Source organism: Cervus elaphus, chromosome 5, assembly GCF_910594005.1.
Source record: "Cervus elaphus chromosome 5, mCerEla1.1, whole genome shotgun sequence".
Taxonomy (NCBI): domain Eukaryota; kingdom Metazoa; phylum Chordata; class Mammalia; order Artiodactyla; family Cervidae; genus Cervus; species Cervus elaphus.
The window spans coordinates 129,404,129-129,424,316 of record NC_057819.1 but is presented as its reverse complement, the minus strand read 5'-3'; the positions used below and the strand labels follow the sequence as shown (position 1 = coordinate 129,424,316).

Sequence of the window (20,188 nt, the reverse complement as noted above, 5' to 3'; positions counted from 1 at the left end):
ATTTTCCAGGCAAGAATACTGGAGTGGGTAGCCATTCCTTTCTCCAGGAGGTCTTCCTGACCCAGGGATCAAACCCGGGTCTCCTGCATCACAGGCAGATTCTTTACCATCTGAACCACCAGGGAAGCACCTCCATTTCCTTTCCCTGAATCCAGCCAATAAGGGGCTGTCAGGGCTGGTAGAGAGGGAAAAGGGAAACCGGCTGGGCAGCGGGGCGCAGACGTAGGCGGTTTGCTGCCAGTCTGGCTCCTGCTGCCGGGATCCTGTCACGTAGCCCCTCAGCCCCCACGTCCACAGGTCGGGCGAAGGGCTTGTCCAGGCGGAAGCTGGGCACCCTCCGGGTGTGGGGGCGGGACCCCTTCCCGGCCGGCTCTGCCCAGCACCTCCTCTCACCCATCCTCTTGATGATGAGCAACACCATTAGTTTGTCGAGTCTATCTCCGGATTTTAATGTGATATGCCCGAGACAGCTGTTAAACATCCTTAATGTTAGTTTAACAAGGACAGATCCAGTTGAATTCTTTTCAGATTCTCCCATTAGGTGAATGTGACAGACTTTTAAACGGGCTCTCAAATAAATATCCCTGTGAACGCCTCTCCAGCTTGGTCTTCCCAGCCAGGCTGGGCCGGGGTCCCCCCTTATCCTGGCTTTTGGGGTTCCAGTGCTGGGTCTTATATTGCCTGCTGAGCTCCAGGAAATAGGAAGACAAAGCCTTCCTCTCCAATTCCTGGGAACCCTAATGACGTCCTTTATTTTTTTTTCCCTGAAGAGGTCTTTTTACCTCCAGCTAATCCTAAAGGACGGAGAAGGCAACGGCACCCCACTCCAGTACTCTTGCCTGGCACATCCCATGGATGGAGGAGCCTGGTAGGCTGCAGTCCATGAGGTCGCTAAGATTCAAGACACGACTGAGCGACTTCACTTTCACTTTTCACTTTCATGCATTGGAGAAGGAAATGGCAACCCACTCCAGTGTTCTTGCCTGGAGAATCCCAGGGACGGGGGAGCCTGGTGGGCTGCTGTCTATGGGATCGCATAGAGTCGGACACGACTGGAGTGACTTAGCAGCAGCAGCAGCAATTCTAAAGGAAGTCAACCCTGAATAGTCATTGGAAGGACTGATGCTGAAGCTGAAGCTCCAATACTTTGACCACGTGATGTGAAGAGTCAACTTACTGGAAAAGACCCTGATGCTGGGAAAGACTGAAGGCAAAAGGAGAAGGGGACGACAGAGGATGAGATGGTTGGATGGCATCATCCACTCAATGGATGTGAGTTTCAGCAAGCTCTGGGAGATGGTGAAGGACAGGGAAGCCTGGCGTGCCGCAGTCCATGGGGTCGCAAAGAGTCAGACACGACTGAGCGACTGAACAACAAATGAGGTGATGGGTGTGAGGACAGAGCCAGGCTAAAATATTTTAAGGTCAACACAGTGGGACAGGGATGGTGACCATGTCCTCACGTGGGAATCTCCTGCAGGGACCCTGGTCCTTTAATGCAGCTTGTGGAGGTGGTGAAGGCTGTGGGGGAGGGAGGCTGCCTAGTCCCGAATCTGTTTAGGGTGATTCAAAAGCCACAGCCTGCCTGTGACACAGCCTTCTGGAGTTCACCTGTCCCCCTCAGCCCCCTCTTAGGGTGAAAAAAGGAAGTGAAAGTGTTCGTCGCTCAGTCGTGTCTGACTCTTTGCGTCCCCATGGACTGTAGCCCACCAGACTTCTCTGTCCAGGGGATTACCCAGGCAAGAATACTGGAGGAGGTGGCCATTCCCTTCTCCAGGGGATCTTCCCGACCCCGGGACTGAGCCTGGGTCTCCTGAATCGCAGGAAGATTCTTCACCATCTGAGCCTCTAGGGAAGTCCTAAAGCTCTTTAAGTTGGCGGGAAACAAACTTCCATGGTGCTAAGTCCCTGGGTCCGGGGGTCTGTCTGTCTGTCTGTCTGTCTGTAAGTCAGAGGGGCTCTCCTGCCTCTGGAGGACAGCACTGTGTCCGGGACCCCTGGGGCTTGGGTTCGAGTTCCCAGTGAGTGGGATGAGCAGAGGGCAGTGAGGGGCCAGAGGCCTGTTGACTTGCCCTACGTCTGTCCTCAGCAGGAGGCTAATAAGAAAGGTCCCTGGGCTCACAGCCTTCAGCAGGATGACCATCCCCTCGATAGATGGTTCCGGCACGACCCTGTGCTCACTTCCGAAGTGCACCAGTTCCCCGCAGCACTCAGGAGGGCTTCCAGTCGGCTCGCCCAGGGGCGCCCACGCTGAAGGAGGCTGCCGGGATTCTTGCAGGGCTCCCCTCTCAGCAGAGGCTGGGTTAGGTTCTTCAGCCACAATCCTCTGGTTCAATTTCTTACGTCTGTCCTGCTTCTCTGATTGGCCCAAGTCCTTCCCACCTTCCACTCCCTCTCATGAAGCCAGCCTTTTCTCTCCCCAGCTCTGGGGGGTGGGGGGCAATTGATAATTTAATTAAGAGTAAAATAAATCACCCCAGAACCTGCCCCAAACCCTCAGCATGCATCTTTGTTAGGAATCTTGTCTCCTTTTCAACAATGAATATCAAGGAAGGGGTGGTGGGGGGTGGCTGCTAATCTCTGCTTCCGCCCCGGGAGGGAGAGCGGTCCTCTGTAGATAGCGCAGCCCCGACGGGTGATAGCACTCATCAGATATGTATCTCCAACAAACAGACACCAGATTTGTTTCCAGGGGCCTTTCCTCTGGGCTATGAATATTAATCTGCCGTAATTGCTGAGATAAAAATGCCCTGTGTCCTCATGCGTGTTTGGTAGGAGGGCTGGAGGGGGTGGGAGTGACCAGGAAGGTGTGTGTGTATGTGTATGTGCATGTGCGTGTATGTGTGTGTGTGTGTGTGTGTTTGTGCACAACCTGAGGGCATTCTGTCCTGGTGACAGGGACTGCTGGGAAAGAAAAGGGGGGGCGGTGATGGCAGAAGCCAGGAAAGGCCAGAGGAGGTGGGAAGCTGTCAGGTAAGGGGTGATGGGAGTGAGGTTGCAGAAAGAGCTGCATCTAAGGCGGCAAACCCCGGAGACAGATGTCCACTCGGCCCCTCCGGCGGCCATGGTGCACGTGGCTCATCCATGAAGGCGTAATCCCCCCGAGTCTGAGCCCTCGGGGTCCTCCTCAGCACAGTATTCCTGCAGCCACTCCCAGCTGGCTGGCTTGCAGGACACCGTCATTGATACAGCGAGGGCCCGGGAGATCGGCTCAGAAAAGGGAGTCGGGAAGGCGCTGGGACTTGCTGCCTATCTCAGCACCCGTGTGGCAGGGCGATCCCCCTCCTGCGACTCAACCTTGGTTTCTGTGCTAATGGTCCTCACTCGCTGCTTTTATTGAACTTTCATTAGGCCTACGGGAGCCTGGTCCTCACACATAGCACCAGTCCACCTGTGAACATGCCCCCCCCCCCCCCCCCCCCCCCAGTCATCACCAGCTCTGTAGCAGCAGCTCCGGGTGATTCTCCAGTCCTCTCAAGTGCAGAGTTAATTTCCCTGCATCTTGGGCTAAGTTCTACCACGTAACTTGCATTGACCAATGGGATGTTAGCAGAACCCTGACTTTGCTTCTCCTGCGACTGCCAGGAGGAGATGTTAGGGCCGGCTGGCTGGAGGCTGGGACAAGTGGGGCAGAGGGGACTCACCCAGACATTCTCATCAGCCAGCCCTGACCAAGCGAGAGAGCCAGGCCAAGCTCACCAATCTGCTGATGCGAATGATACATGCATGCTTATCGCATCAGGCCATTGGGACCACTTGTTATGCAGCACTCTTGTACGTGGAGGTAACGGACACATTCCAGGACAGTGGTTCTCAACTGTGGCTGCATGCTGGAATCACCGGGGAGCTTTTAAAAATCCTGACGTCTAGGTACATACACACTGTTGCAATGCAATCAGAGCATGTGAGGGGCAGAATCGAAAGATCAATGTATTTTAAATGGTGCCAAATGATCTCAGATGGTAGCCAGGTTGAGAATCACCAGATCAATTTTCCACAAGTGCAATCACTTTATCCTCTTTAGCCCCCATGTCTTTGTCCCTGCTCTCAAATAATTTCCACACAAAAGAGAATTAAAGATCTCAATTCTGGTGGTCCACTGGTTAAGAGTGTGCCTGGCAATGCTGGAGAAACGGGCTCAGTCCCTGGTCTGGGAGGATCCCCCATGCCATGGAGCAACTAAGCCTGTATGCTATAGCCTCTGAGCCCGCGAGCTGCAGCAACTGAAGACGGTGTCTTCAGAGCCCATGCTCGGCAACAAGAGAAGCCATCGCAATGGGAAGCCCTCTCACTGCAACCAGAGAGTAGCCCCTGTTCCCCGCAACTAGAGAAAACCTGTGTGTAGCGATGAAGACCCAGCACAGCCAAAAATACACAAATACATACATATCTGGGCTTCCCTCACAGCTCAGCTGGCAAAGAATCTGCCTGCAATGTAGGAGATCCCAGTTTGATTCCTGGGTCTGGAAGACCCGCTGGAGAAGGGATAGGCTACCCACTCCACTGTTCTTGGGCTTCCCTTGTGGCTCAGCTTGTAAAGAATCCACCCGCAATGTGGGAGACTTGGGTTCAATCCCTGGGTTGGCAAGATCCCCTGGAGAAGGGAAAGGCAACCCACTCTAGTATTCTAGCCTGGAGAACTCCACAGACTGTATAGTCCATGGGGTCACAAACAGTCAGACACGACTGAGCGACTTTCACTTCACATACGTATTTTAAAAAAAGACACTGAAACCATTATACAAAAAAAGACCCTGACTCTGGAGTCAGCAAGCCTGGAACCAGTTGCTTGAGATCTGGCAGAGCAGTTAAGCTCTGGGGGCCTTCACTTTACCGTCTGTAAAATGGGAATAAAATCAGCAGCCTCATAAGGTTCTCATGCGGGTCATTCATTCAACAAATATTTCCTGAATGTGCATTCTGGGGACCAAAAAGGCACCGAGGCAGAGCACCTCTCCCCGGGAGGTGCGTGTCTGTCCTGGAGCAGAGGGTGATGTGGGCTGTGCTTATTGGAGGCTGGGGGACATGGCAGGTGCTCCGTTCGGCCACGTTGTTGCCAGGATGTTACTATGTTACACGATTATAACATCCCACATGGAACCTCATGCTCCCCGAAGGCAAGAACTGGCCATCTCCGACGGCACTTCCTACAGAGACTGGACAGGCTCCGCCCACAGCGGACCTGCGGCCCACGTGGTCCAGGGCAAGGGTGGCCTCCCTCCTCTGCTGGGAGCAGGGGAGAGTGGGAGACCTAAAGAGGAAAGCCTCCGCTGGCTGTCTCCTGGGGGGTCAGGAGGGCCGCTGCGTCCCACCCTTGACCCCCTCACCCGCGCTTCGGGGAGGTGTCGGCTCCATCCCTCTGCCCACAAGCCCGGTGGCCACCACCCCTGACCTGGGCTACACAGAAGCGCCCTTGTTAGCGCTGAAAGGACTGTGTGTTCCTCTCCCTGCCAGGCCTCCCCGGGCCTCCCCTCCTCTCCGCAGCCGGAACACACAGCCGCGCCCGAAGGACTCCCAGACACACCCGCCCGCCGGGCAGAAACGCCCAGCGCCGTCCGCCCTGCCCGGGAGATGCCAGCGCCTGCCCGTGTGCCCTGAACCCTGGCCTGGAGCCACGGGGACGGAGCCTCTGTCTGTGCCAACTTGAGCTTTTGGAGTGCTCTGAGAGGCAGAATTATCCTCCAGCTGAGAGACAGAGGCCAACACCCTGGGATTCCCCAGGAAGGCCGAGAGTGTCCTAGTTCCAAGTCTCGGCCCGGAGTTTCCCAGAAAGGCCCCTGGGAACCCGGCTGCCCTCCATGGGGACGTCCCCCGCCTGGCTCCACCCCAGAGTGGAGGGGCCCCTGCGTCCTCCGCGTCTGGGGGCTCCGTGTGGCCCCGGGTCTCCTCTCCCGGGCGGGGCTGGCTTCTCACACCCGCCCCTGGGGGTCGGGGAGGGGGACGCTCACATGCGGCTGCTGGGCGGGATCTTGCGGCCGTCCCGAAACCAGGTCACCTGCGGCCGCGGAAAGCTGGAGATGCGCGGGGCGCGGATGACGGCGGCCTCTCCATGGGAGACGCTCTGGTGTTTCTCGCCTTCCTCGAAGCTGCCCATGTCTGTGGGAGGGAAGAGCACATGTAGGGGTCAGCGACCGGAGGTCAGCAACCCAGACTGCCCGGCTCCTGGGTGGGGAGCGGTGGGAGCGCAAGGAAATTGCGGGAACGGCCGCCACGTCTGGCCCACCTCCCGTGGCCCATCACCCCCTCCCTCATGACGGCGCGCTCTGCTTTGTGCTTTGGGGCTTTATATCCATTCACATCTGTATGTCCGCGAACCAATGGATTCATTCAACAACCATGAGACGTCAGTCATTGTTTCAAACAGCTTACAATGGAGGAAAAAAAAAAAAAACCTCCTGAACAGGCTGGTTGACGTGTCCAAAAGCACGTACGTGGCTGGGATGGGGCAGGGGCAGGATTTGAACTCAGACCCCGGAGTCTGTCCCTGGTCCCCTGCCCTGTACTTAGGTGTGGGGTGAAAGGCACTTCCGGGGGCCAGCTTCCTGGACCCTTGGGCGCAGCGTGTGAGCCTGCACAGACATGTGAACACAACACCATGTTGCTCCTTTAGAAGCGTGTCTACCCCATCAGCAGATAGAGCGGGGACCATCCGCTCTGATGTTCCATCAGCCTGGAGGAGAGCAGCGGAGATGAGGTGGGAAAGCTTTGATTGCCCACCGGCCTGCTGGGGTCAGGGTGAGCTCTGACTCTAAGGGCAGAGGCTTTTTATTTCAAAAAAGATGATGTGTGTTTACGCTGTGCTCAGTCATGAGCCGTGTCCCACTCTTTGCGACCCCAAGGACTGTAGCCCGCCAGGCTCCTCTCTCCATGGGGTTTCCCAGGCAAGATGCTGGAGTGGGTTGCCATTTCCTTCTCCTCGGGACCTTCCTGACCTAGGACTGAACCTGCACTGCATCTCCTATACTGCAGGTGGATTCTCTACCACTGAGCCACATGGGAAGCCTTATATATATATATACACACATACATAGCTGTGCTGTGCTTAATTGCTCAGTCGAGTCCAACTCTTCTCAACCCCATGGACTGTAGCCCACCAGGCTCCTCTGTCCACAGGATTCTCCAGGCAAGAATACTGGAGTGAGTTGCCACGCTTTTCTCCAGGGGATCTTCCCAACCCAGGGATTGAATCAGGGTCTCCTGCACTGCAGGCAGAGTCTTTACCAGCTGAGCTACCAGGGAAGCCCATATATATATGTATATAAACGGAATCACTTTGTTGTACACCTGAAACTAATATAACATTGTACATCATTTATATTTCAATTAAAAAAAAAAACGATGGTTGCATCAATATTTACCTCCCATCCAACATGTTCCTCTTACACTGTGATGGACACTTCTCCCACTGAGAGATGGGGGCTATGTCCCCTCCTCTTGAATCAGAGGGATTTGTGAGTACACCGGTAGAATATGCCAGAAGGGATCCTATGTGACTTTCAAGGCTAGGTCATCAGAAGGATATAGCTTCCACCTGGCTCTCTGGACACTCCTGTGTGGAATCCTGCTGACATGTTGTAAGGGAACTCAACCTAGCCCACACGGACACAGGAACAGCTTTTGTGCAGAGGATCCAAGGTCCCAAACAACAGCCAGCATCAACACTGGACATGTGACTGAACATGTGAGCCCTTAGATAATTTCAGCCCCCAGCCTTTGGGTCTTCTAGTGGAGACCTCAGTCATCAAAGAGCAGAGAGAAGTTGTTCCCAGCAGGTTCTGTCCAGACTCACAGAATCTGTGAGCAAGACAAATGATTGCGGTCCACCCCCTGGAGGGGAAAATTGCAAATCCCTCCAGTATTCTTGCCTGGACAATCCCATGGACAGAGGAGCCTGGCAGACTGCAGTCCATGGGGTGGCGAAGAGTTGGACATGACTGAGTGACTGAGCAGAGCATGATGTCTGGGGTTAATTTGTTATGTAGCCATAGAGACAGGAAGAGTATATTAAAGTGTTTCTAAAACTGCATCTAATAGTCATTGTATCAAAATATTGGAATCCTGTGTATTTTTCACAGTTTTAACATCAACCTCTCCAACAAAGATTACCCCCTGCCACCCAAATAGTTGCTGACCCTACGTTAGGTTTCTTTCTAGTTGGACTTCACATGGATTGTTTCATTTCATCTGCGTAATAATACCACAGAGCTCAATTTTCCTAAACGTGCATCTTTTAGTTGTTTACTAATTTCTATTACTTGGCTCTGTCTATAAAAAAATTGCATCAATAAATCACATTGATTTCAGTCCTCACAATAATTTTATCTATTTAAAAAACTTTTCCCAGAACTCTGAAGATATATTTGAACAATTTAAAGCAATTTCATGGTAATAGTGTTTCTTTTTTCTCTCTCGGGTTTTATTAGCTCCATTTCGTCAGTGAGGAAATTAAAGCTCATGGAGATAGAGTGGCTTATCCAGCTTGAGCAGTTAGGGCAGGGCCGGCCAGCGTCCAGCCAGCGTCCAGACTCGCCCCTGTCTTTGCATGCCCTCGCCTCCTCCACGACTTAGCCCCTGCATTCAAGTTTTTCATACACCTTCTTTATCTCCTGCTACACTGAAATCTTCATGAGGCAGTTCTATTTAATTACATTCATGAGGAAATCCCTCTAAGATACCTGGCCCCATACTCTGCACACAGTAGTTTCTCTCTAAACTCATCAAATACCGGGATTTCCCTGGTGGTCCAGAGGCTAAGACTCCTGGCTCTCAAAGCAGGGGGCCTGGGTTCAATCCCTGGTCAGGGAACTAGATCCCACATGCTGCAACTAAAGGTCCCATATGCTGTAACTAAGACCCAGTGCAGTCAAATAAATATGTATTTAAAAAGTCACTCAAATAAAAAATATAAAAAAGGCAGCCAGTACTGTCATGCAACGACTCTTTACTGAGTCCCCTCCGTGGGTCAGACAGGCTCTGCGACAGGTGCTGAAGAAAGCCCTGGTCTCTGCCTCTGCGGAACTTGTGTAGGGTTAGGGGAACAGGTACAAGAAAATCAACCGAGAACCACGCAGTGACATATTGTGACAACAGTTAGGACAGAGAAACAGGGTTTTTCTATGAGAGGGGGCATCAGAGAAAATCTGCTTTATCTACTTCAGACTGGGAGGTGGGGTGAGGCTTTTTTTAAAAAAATGATTTATTTGTGGTTTTTGGCTCTGCTGGGTCTTCGTTGCGGGGTGGGCTTTCCTCTAGCTGCAGGGAGCGGGAGCTCCTCTCCGGCTGTGGCGCAAGAGCTTCTCGCGGCGGTGGCTTCTCTTGTTGAGGAGCAGGGGCTCTAGGGCGTGTGGGAGTTGCTCTGAGGCACGTGGGACCCTCCTGGGCCAGGGATTGAGCCTGCGTAGCCTGCACTGGGCAGGCGTATCCTTTACTACTGAGCCGCCGAGGCAGCCTGGGGTGAGGCTTTTTAAAGCAGAGATACATAAAGGGTAGGTGTTAGCCACACGTGTGTGTGTGTGTGTGTCTGTGTGGTTGACAGTAGTAAAAGTCCAGGAGGAAGAGAGTGTGTGAAGACTAGGAGGTAGGAGAGGAGGGCTACTTACAGAGAATTTTAAAAATGCCGAGGGGGTAGGCTGGTGGGTCTGTGCCATGGATGGATGGTTGAATAGATGCATGAGTGGATGGATGGAGGGAGGAAGTGAGGGATGGTGACTGTATGTACATATGGCAGGATGGACAGGTGAAGGAAGGGCAGAGCTGACCTCGCTCCAAGTCTTGCTGCTGCTGCTCCCATCCACCTTTTCCTCTCACAATCATCTCCCCTCACTATTGGCTCTGAGACCCCCAGAACCCTCCTGGTTCTCTCCACTCACTTTGCCCAGTGGGCTTCCTAGGTCTTCCCAGGGAGCCCCTTGTCTCTGCCCATGGGACCCAGGGCACAGGCGTCCCTAACACCAGCTGCAAGGGGGCTGCTTAGCCAGCCACTGCCTGAGAAAGGCTAGAGGGAAGCGCACACTGGCTGGGCTGGGGGTCCAGGATCTCCTAGGGAAACTCACTCGCACTGAGGTGGAAACACAAGGATTTATTTACTGCACTTCCTCTTGGCAATGCATGCTGGCCCATCAGGTCTTGCAGCACTGATCTAACTCCCTAGGCCGTCCCCTGAGAGCAAAGATGTACAGGCCTGGGGCACAGCTAGACGGGGCCTAAAAATTATTCCTAATGTCTTTGTTCTATCTTAAAAGGTCTTGTAAAGCACGCATTCCACTTCAGAGTATATTTACCGCTTTTAGTTATTTTTAAAACTTTTTCTTTCTTCTTTTGGCCATGCCATGCAGCGTGTGGGATCTTAAGTTCCTCAACCAGGGATCGAACCTGTGTCCCCTACAGGGGAGGCGTGAAGCCCTAACCACTGGACCACCAGGGAGGTCCCACTTTTAAAACGTTTTTATCATGAAATATGTCATGCATAAAAAAAGTGAACATAATCTTATGAGTAGTTCAAAGAAGAAGAATAAATGCTCACATACCCAACACTGGGAAAGGCTGAGGGCAGGAGAAGAGGGCAACAGAGGATGAGATGCTTGGATGGCTCAATGGACATGAGTCAACTCCAGGAGATGGTGAAGGACAGGGAAGCCTGCCGTGCTGCAGCCCATGCGGTCGCAAAGTGCCAGACACGACTTAGCGACTGAACAGTAACAACAACCCACCGCCCAGTCTAAGGAACAGAACACGAACCAGCCTCACCTCCCTCCCCGACAGCCTCCTTCTCATCACCGCTCCGCCCCCCCAGAGGTCTAATTGCCCTCTTGGATGTTGGGTCCATCATACCACTGCTTTTTTTTCCTTTCTTTCAAGTTTCCCCACATGTAGATGCATCCTTGCACAGTTTATGGTTAGTTTAGCCTGCTTCTAAGCCCTCTGGATTATCTTGTATGTCATCCACCCCAATTTGGTTTTTTTGTGCAACATGCTTGTTGGGAGCCCCACCTCTGCCCTGGTACTGGGTTTGGTCATCTTCAGCGCTGCCTAGATGTCCGTGTATCCAGACAGCGCAGTGCTGCTGCAGGCCGGCTCTGTTATCGGTGTTTTGCTGTCCTGCTAAGAACAGTCTCCTGTGGGTCTGCCAGCACTCGTTGCTGAGAGAATCTCAAGAGGATGTGCCTAAAGGTGGAATCGCTAGGGTTATAGGCTGTGCACACGTTGATCTTATGAGATAACGCCAAGCTGTTTCCCTGATTTGCATCAATTTGCCAGTTCACACTCCCGTCAGCAGTGGTGGGAGTTTCTATGAACACCTGGTCTTGCTAGACGCTTTGGTTTTTGCCAGTCCGGTGACATGCTGCTGCTGCTGCTGCTAAGTCGTTTCAGTCGTGTCTGACTCTGTGCGACCCCATAGACGGCAGCCCACCAGGCTCCCCCAACCCTGGGATTCTCCAGGCAAGAACACTGGAGTGGGTTGCCATTTCCTTCTCCAATGCATGAAAGTGAAAAGTGAAAGTGAAGTTGCTCAGTCATGTCTGACTCCTAGCGACCCCATGGACTGCAGCCTACCAGGCTCCTCCATCCATGGGATTTTCTAGGCAAGAGTACTGGAGTGGCTTGCCATTGCCTTCTCCGCTGGTGACATGGGATGGTACTTAATTGTGGCTGTGCTTGTTTCTTATGAGGATGCTATTTCTCCATCCAGTCGTGAATCTGCCTCCAACCATCCATGCCTTCCACTGCATTCTAAGTGACATCAAAACATCCCACTGCATCTGAGAATGTCACCGTCTGTCCCCAATGCCCCACCTCCTCAGCCATATCTCCTACTCCCTTCTTCCACATTTAATACTCCACTCAGGTTGAGCATTAAGAAGAATGGGCCCACTGCTGGCATTCTGGACATCAACCCCAGCCCATGGGACAGTGGGGCTGATGCCCTCAGCTCTCATTTTGCACGGGGGCTGCCAAGCTGCCCTGGAGAACCGGGAGCAGGAGCCCTTGGCCCCGTGATAAGTGAGTGGGGCTTGTTGCCGGGGCTGGGGATTCCAAGTCCGAGCCATCCACCCACCCAGTGAGGCTGGGATACACATCAGGGACATTGCTCAGGTGAGCAGGACTAAGAGGCACCCACGGAAGCTAGATGCTGACTCCAGAAGGTTCTCCCAAGCCTCTCAGCCATTCAATCCACTTGCCGCGTGCCAGAAATTTATGGCGGCTTCACAAAAACAAAGAGACTCAGGGTGGGGCCAAGAAGGGAGCTGGAGGGGGGTGATGTTTTATCGACTTCTCTTTAATTGCTGTAATTAAAAACATGTAAAGAAGCTTTTTGTAACGACTTTGCCATCATCATTAGTGGTTAGCACAGCTGCCTTATTAATTTCCCATTAGAACCCGATTCATAGCCCTTCTTTGGGAAGGGGGCGATGGGAGCCAGGGGTGGGGACTGCTGGGCCTGATCTGACCCAACCCCGCTGCTGAACCCCCAGGACAAAACCCTCCCACCCCGGGGGGCAGAAACTGGCAAGAAGGGAAGATGCGGGGTCTGGAGAAGCATCCTTCGTAGGTTACCCATCCTCAGAACGGCAAGCTCCGCCGTGTGACAGTGTAAACAGACGGAGGGACAGACAGATGCAGGCGGTGTGCAGGGCACAAGCCCGGGAGAGCCCCAGGACTGCGATGGGTGGGGGAGGGGAACGATTTAAGGCAGTTCCCACTGTCAGGGTCCTGCAAGCAGACGGTGATTCCCTGAGAGGGAGCGCCTCCTTAAATTTTCCATTCTCCTTGCCTCACCCTAGCCCCAGCCCTGGAGAGCAGAGGATGGTACCTCCCAAGGTACCATCAGACAGAATGAGAAGGGCTGTGGATGCCTTTTCCAGGAAGCCTTCCCTGGTTGGCCTGGCAGAGAAGAAAGTGTACTCATCCACCCCGAGCTTCCACCCCGAGGGTTCTCTGGGCTGGGGGCCTTTCATGATGCTTTGTGAGCACTGATTTCTTGAAAATCTTTATTGAATTTTGTTACAACATTGCTTCTGTTTTATGTTTTGGTCTTTTGGCCTCTAGGAATGTGGGATCTTAGCTCCCAACCAAGGATCAAACCCATACCCTCTGCATTGGAAGGGGTCTTAACCACTTGACTGCCAGGGAAGCCCCTCGTACGCGCTGATTGATTACTCATTGTAAAAATCCCTCCTATGCGCTGATTGATTACTCATTGTGAAAATCCCTTGTATGCGCTGATTGATTACTCATGTGACAGCCCGGCTAGGTAGGCTCTAACATTAGCATCCCTTTTTTCCAATGAGGAAATGAAGGCACAGAGAAGTTAAGTCATCTGCCCAAGGTCACACAGCTAGGGATAAGTGCAGGCTTGCTTGCTCAGTCGCTTCTGCCGGGTCCGACTCTTTGCGACCCTATGGACTACAGCCTGCAGGCTCCTCTGTCCATGGGATTCTCCAGCCAAGAATACTGGAGTGGGTTGCCATGCCCCTCTCCAGGGGATCTTCCTGACCCAGAGGCGGAACCGGGGTCTCCTGCATTGGCAGGTGGATTCTTTACGGCTGAGCCACCAGGGAAGCCAAGGGATAGGCAAGGGGAATTTGAGCTCAACGTTTGTTCGTGGCCGGGTCCGTGGCTGGGTTCACAGCTCCTGTCTTTGGTTGACGGGGGGAGGAAGGAGGAGGGAGATGGTAGAAATACCAGCTGTGGGAACTTGGGTTGCCACCAGACCACTTTTTTCTTTTTTTTTTTTTTAATTTATTCGGCCACATTGGCTCTCCGTTGCGGCACGTGGGACATTCCTTAATCGGGTGGGATCTTTCGCTGTGGTGCGTTTATTCCCTACCTGTGATGCGGCAGCACTTCGGCTCTTCGTTCCCTGAACAGAGATTGACCCCACGTCCCCTGCATTGCAAGGCAGAGTCTTAACCACTGGACCACCAGGGAAGTCCAGTCCTTGGACCTTTCTGAGGCTCGGTTTCCCCATCTCAAGATGAAGCTCCCGGGACACACCTTCCTACCTCGGAGACCTGCTCCCGGGGACCCAGGGAGGGAAGACATTTGCACAATTACACTGGAGGGCGGGGGGTTTGGGAGGCCCCTCTGTGTTTCCTTAGCATCTCCTTAGGGACGCGGTGTCCAGCTTGGACCTTTGGCTCTGACTGTTCTGCAGGGTCTTGGGGGGACGGAGGCAGGGCTCCCTTCTCCACCTGCAACCCGTCCACTCCCCAGGTGCCCAGAGCCCTAAGCTAGTCAGCGACTAGATCAGGGCTGGAATCCACGGCTTCTCTCCCCATCCCCACAAGGGTCACGACGTGGCACATGAAGAACCCTGAAGCCTGCTGTCAACACTTTTTGTCCGCTGGTCCCAATGCAGGGGACTGGGGTTCGATCCCTGGATGGGGAACTAAAACCTCATATGCTGCAGCTAAAGATCCCGCGTGCTGCAACAAAGACTGGGCAGAGCCCTCAGCTGCACACAGGTGACAAAGAGGCAGACCAATCCAGAAACACATTTGCACACTCACATGCATGAATCCATGGCCACCCTCGAGCACACACAGACACACTCCTGGGTTCTCTGTGGCCCGACCCACGACCTTGCTTGCACCGCTGGGCTCTGGGAACCCGCTAAACGGAGCTCCGTGGGAGCCCTCCAGCCGGCGGCCACGGCCCTGACCCGTTATTCTAACTCAGGGCTTTTCTGTTTCTCTGAGCAGCCGAGTTGTCCCTAGCGCTGATTTATGGGACAGTCGGTCCTCCGCTTCTGATTACGGTTGCCCTCCATAATTATTGTAAACACGCTTCGCCTCACTTGAGTCTTTCTTCTCGACTTCTCTCCCCTGCTTCTCTCCAAAGTAACAAGCTCTCTTCTGCGTTAAATCCGAGTCACGCCCTAGTGGGCCCCGCATGAGAGGATGTCTTTAGTTTATTTTTCATTTTTGGAAGGCAAGCTACTTTCTTTGTAAATTTTTACTATTTTTAAATTTTATTTTTGGCCATGCCCCACACCATGTGGGATCTTAGTTCCCCAACCAGGGATTGAACCTGAGCCCACCTCCCGCCTGCATTGGAAGCTCGGATGCCTAACCACTGGATCGCCACGGAAGTTTCAAGGGGGTCCTCTTTGTAAAAAAAAAAAAATCATGGCTCATTAAGGTTTTCCACACTCCCATGGCCCACTGGGCAACCTTAGATGTCTTCCCCTAAAACCCCATAATGAAACGGCCCATACTGCGGCTTCTTTCTAGCACACAGCGGCTGCATTAGAATGGGGAGTCTGGGAAGGGGTCCTGAGTCACGGGGTGGGATGAACGGAGCTGATTGGTGCACTGGGTTCTCCCGAAGCTTCTCTCTCATCCCTCATCTGAGGACGCTCTTCTGGGTCCTGGAGGCAATGCGGGGAGGCTGTCACCCGAAAGGCTCAGCGAGGGTCTATTCCTTTGCCCTCAGCTTGCCTGGTCCTTCCAGGAACTCCGACCGCTCACCTCCCCTCTCCCTCTTAGAGCTGAGACCCACCACGAGGCATCTCCCAGCGCTCCCGGAGACTGTGGGGACCTCCAAGCTCTTAATGCTCCAGGGCTGGGCAAGCGGGAGGATGGAAAAGTCAAGGATGTGGGGGGGTGTGCAGGCTAGATCTCCTCCGTCCTGTCTGACTCTTTGGAACCCCATGGACTGTAGCCCACCAGGCTCCTCTGTTCATGGGATTCTCCAGACAAGAACACTGGAGTGCGTTGCCATGCCCTCCTCCAGGGGCTCTTCCCGACCCAGGGGTCGAACCTGCATCTCCTCTGTCTCCTGCATTGGCAGGCGGCTTCTTTACCACCAGCACCACCTGGGAAGGTCATGGTGGTGGGGAGGGGGGACCCGGGGAAATCTGCCAAGAAGACCCTGGGGAAGTCTCCCATTATGAAGATCCCCCAAGTTGGAGGCCAAACCCAGAGGAGACCCTCAAAGCAGGTGACAGGTCTCCTTTTCAGAAAGGAAGCAACTAGTCCCATCTAAAGAGTGCTGGGGACTTCCCTGGCCATCCAGTGGTTAAGACTCTGCACTTCCAATGCAGGGGGCATAGGTCTGATCCCTGGGTGGGGTACTAGGATCCCACACTAGGCGCAGCTATTGCTGAAGTCACAGCCAGCAGAGGTGTGTCACATGTCAGCAGTGTGGCTTTGAGAGCCCGGGCCTCGGTCCCGTCGGCTAAGTGGACGGCACCGGCCCGGATGGTGGGAGGGGCCGCCATGAGCACGGAAAGCCACGGCTGGGGTTTGGCTCTACCCAGCTTGTGGCCGGTGGGCGAAGACCCTGCAGACCCTCTCTGCTTCACAGTCCCCCTCTCCCCGGCCCCGCGCAGTACTCACAGGCCACCTGGACTTCCGTCTGTCGCTGCAGCAGAGCGCCCATCCGGTTCCGCACGATGCAGCGGTAGAAGCCGGCGTGGGTGCGGTCCAGGCTGGTGATCATGTACCTGGGGGCAGACGAGACAGCTGGTGAGCAAGTCAGGCGGCCTCAGGGACGCAGGGGTCAAACTGGGGGTCAGAGGTCACCAGATCACCCTCTTCCATGACGAAGGGCGCCAGGGAGCCCTCGGCTGTACCATGGGGTCACAGAAAGGTCCTATAAGAAGATCCCTTCCAGTGGCTCTGACTCAGGTGCCTGGGAGCGAGGCTGCACTCCAGATGCCATCCAGGCAAGGCCATCTGGGCAGACTGCGTGGCTTTCTGTACGTCTGGCCCCGCGGCCAGATTGCATGACCCTAAGGGGGCCCCAGGGGATGCTCTCGGGGAGCACCTCACTGGCCCCAGAGCGGCAGAGTCTGGTGCCGGGCGGAGGGCAGCTGGAGAGGAGCTGTGCGGTGTGCTCACCCGGCTGGGGGCAGGGAGGAGGCCAGGCTCGGTCTGCGAGGAGCTTCTGACAGCGAGACGTGGCAGGTGGTGGGTGCTCTTGGGCATGGAGGGGCTAGTTTCCCTGGCCCCCACCTCGTGATTACCCTGCTGATCTGGGCAGTGACTAGCGCAGCAGGGAGCTCTGAGGGTCCAGGAGCTGGTACCTAGGATGCCTCCCCTACCCTTGGGTGTCCTTGGGCTTACCCAACTGACTCGGGGAACAAGCTCACTGCAGCCTGCCCCCAGGCTATGCCAACCCTGGAGCAGAGCAGCCTTATTTGTAGGTATCACCAAGTTTGCTTTTGCATGAGTTCTGGAATGAGCCCACCACCATCGTCAGCATCATCACCATCGTCACCATCATCAGCATCGTCAGCATCATCACCATCATCACCATCATCACCACCATCACCAGCATCACCATCATCACCACCATCACCAGCATCACCATCATCACCACCGTCACCAGCGTCACCATCACCAGCATCACCACCAGCATCACCATCGTCACCACCATCACCATTGTCACCATCACCACCATCACCACCACCGTCACCATCGTCACCAGCATCACCACCGTCACCATCATCACCACCGTCACCATCATCACCATCACCAGCATCACCATCGTCACCATCACAGCATCACCACCAGCATCACCACCAGCACCTCACGATGATGAAGCAGCTGCCGCTCTCTGAGCACCACCTAAGCTTCAGCTGCTGTATCAAGTGCTTTTCATTCATTTCTCTCTCTCTTTTTTTGCTGTGCAGCTTGTGGGATCTCACTTCCCTGACCAGGTGTCAAACCTGGACCCTTGGCAATGAAAGCATAGAGTCTTAACCCCTGGATCCCCAGGGAGTTCTCTCCACTCATTTCTTTACCTCACATAGCAGTTCCCAGACCACTGGAGATCATGGACCAGTAACTTAAGCCATTTTAACAATCTGAAACTTTGTGCCATGCCCACTACCCTAGCTTCACTTTCTTCGTTTTATGTGGACAGGGGCAGAGGGTCGTAGGTCTGAATTTGAGAGTCTTTTTACCTAATCATGCTACTAACCCTATGGAGGGGATACTTCTGCTAGCACCCCCATTTTAGAGGTGAGGAAATTGAGGTTCAGAAATACCCATCATTGACCTGTGGTAAAAGAGGAGAAGCGAAAAGCAAAGGAGAAAAGGAAAGATATTCCCATTTGAATGCAGAGTTCCAAAGAATAGCCAGGAGAGATAAGAAAGCCTTCCTCAGTGATCAATGCAAAGAAATAGAGGGACACAACAGAATGGGAAAGACTAGAGATCTCTTCAAGAAAATTAGAGATATCAAGGGAAGATTTCAGGCAAAGATGGGTTCGATAAAGGACAGAAATGGTATGGACCTAACAGAAGCAGAAGATATTAAGAGGTGGCAAGAATACACAGAACTGTACAAAAAAGATCTTCATGACCCAGATAACCACGATGTTGTGACCACTCACCTAGAGCCAGACATCCTGGAATGTGAAGTCAAGTGGTCCTTAGAAAGCATCACTACGAACAAAGCTAGTGGAGGTGATGGAATTCCAGTTGAGCGATTTCAAATCCTGAAAGATGATGCTGTGAAAGTGCTACACTCAATATGCCAGCAAATTTGGAAAACTCAGCAGTGACCACAGGACTGGAAAAGGTCAGTTTTCATTCCGATTCCAAAGAAAGGCAATCCCAAAGAATGCTCAAACTACCACACAATTGCACTCATCTCACATGCTAGTAAAGTAATGCTCAAAATTCTCCAAGCCAGCCTTCAGCAATACGTGAACTGTGAACTTCCAGATGTTAAAGCTGGTTTTAGAAAAGGCAGAGGAACCAGGGATCAAATTGCCAACATCCGCTGGACCATCAAAAAGCAAGAGAGTTCCAGAAAAACATCTATTTCTGCTTTATTGACTATGCCAAAGACTTTGACTGTGTGGATCACAATAAACTGTGGAAAATTCTGAAAGAGATGGGAATACCAGACCACCTGATCTGCCTCTTGAGAAACCTGTATGCAGGTCAGGAAGCAACAGTTAGAACTGGACATGAAACAACAGACTGGTTCCAAATAGGAAAAGGAGTACGTCAAGGCTGTATATTGTCACCCTGCTTATTTAACGTATACGCAGAGTACATCATGAGAAACGCTGGGCTGGAGGAAGGCACAAGCTGGAATCAAGATTGCCAGGAGAAATATCAATAACCTCAGATATGCAGATGACACCACCCTTATGGCAGAGAGTGAAGAGGAACTGAAAAGCCTCTTGATGAAAGTGAAAGAGGAGAGTGAAAAAATTGGTTTAAAGCTCAACATTCAGAAAACTAAGATCATGGCATCTGGTCCCATCACCTCATGGGAAATAGATGGGGAGACAGTAGAAACAGTGTCAGACTTAATTTTTTGGGGTTCCAAAATCACTGCAGATGGTGACTGCAGACATGAAATTAAAAGATGCATACTCCTTGGAAGGAAAGTTATGACCAACCTAGATAACATATTAAAAAGCAGAGACATTACTTTGCCAACAAAGATCCGTCTAGTCAAGGCTATGATTTTTCCAGTGGTCATGTATGGATGTGAGAGTTGGACTGTGAAGAAAGCTGAGCGCCGAAAAATTGATGCTTTTGCACTGTGGTGTTGGAGAAGACTCTTGAGAGTCCCTTGGACTGCAAGGAGAGCCAACCAGTCCATCCTAAAGGAGATCAGTCCTGAGTGTTCATTGGAAGGACTGATGCTGAAGCTGAAACTCTAATACTTTGGCCACCTCATGTGAAGAGTTGACTCATTGGAAAAGACCCTGATGCTGGGAGGGATTGGGGGCAGGAGGAGATGGGGGGTGACAGAGGATGAGATGGCTGGATGCCATCACCGACTCGATGGGCATGAGTTTGAGTAAACTCCGGGAGTTGGTGATGGACAGGGAGGCCTGGCGTGCTGCGATTCATGGGGTCGCAAAGAGTCGGACACGACTGAGCGACTGAACTGACTGAAGAGGCAGGGCCAGGGTCCCATGGAACCTTTCTGACTTCAAGCCCAGCTGCTAACCAGCTCAACACGGACGTGCATGCATGCATGCTTAGTTGTCAATCGTGTCTGACTCTCTGTGACCCCGTGGACTGTAGCCGCCAGGCTCCTCTGTCCGTGGGATTCTTCAGGCAGGAACACTGGAGCGGGCTGCCATTGCTTCCTCCAGGGGATCCTCCCGACCCCGGGATAGAGCCCACATTTTCTGGGTCTCCTGCATTGCAGGCGGGTTCTTCATGGCTGAGCCACCGGGGAGCCTGCAGCACTGACATCTGACCCCACA

At 53.1% G+C, this 20,188-nt stretch overlaps 1 protein-coding gene across 3 annotated transcripts in view; it reads right to left on the bottom strand.

The window, feature by feature from the left end:
• SDK2 (sidekick cell adhesion molecule 2) overlaps positions 1–20,188 on the bottom strand; it is a 264,805-nt gene that overhangs the window by 97,179 nt on the left and 147,438 nt on the right. For all 3 annotated transcript variants that reach the window (XM_043905642.1, XM_043905643.1, XM_043905644.1), the window contains 2 exons: positions 16,341–16,447; positions 5,949–6,096 (listed from right to left, as the gene is read on the bottom strand). In XM_043905642.1, coding sequence (XP_043761577.1) covers positions 5,949–6,096; positions 16,341–16,447 — 255 coding nt within the window. The remainder of the gene's footprint in view (positions 1–5,948; positions 6,097–16,340; positions 16,448–20,188) is intronic.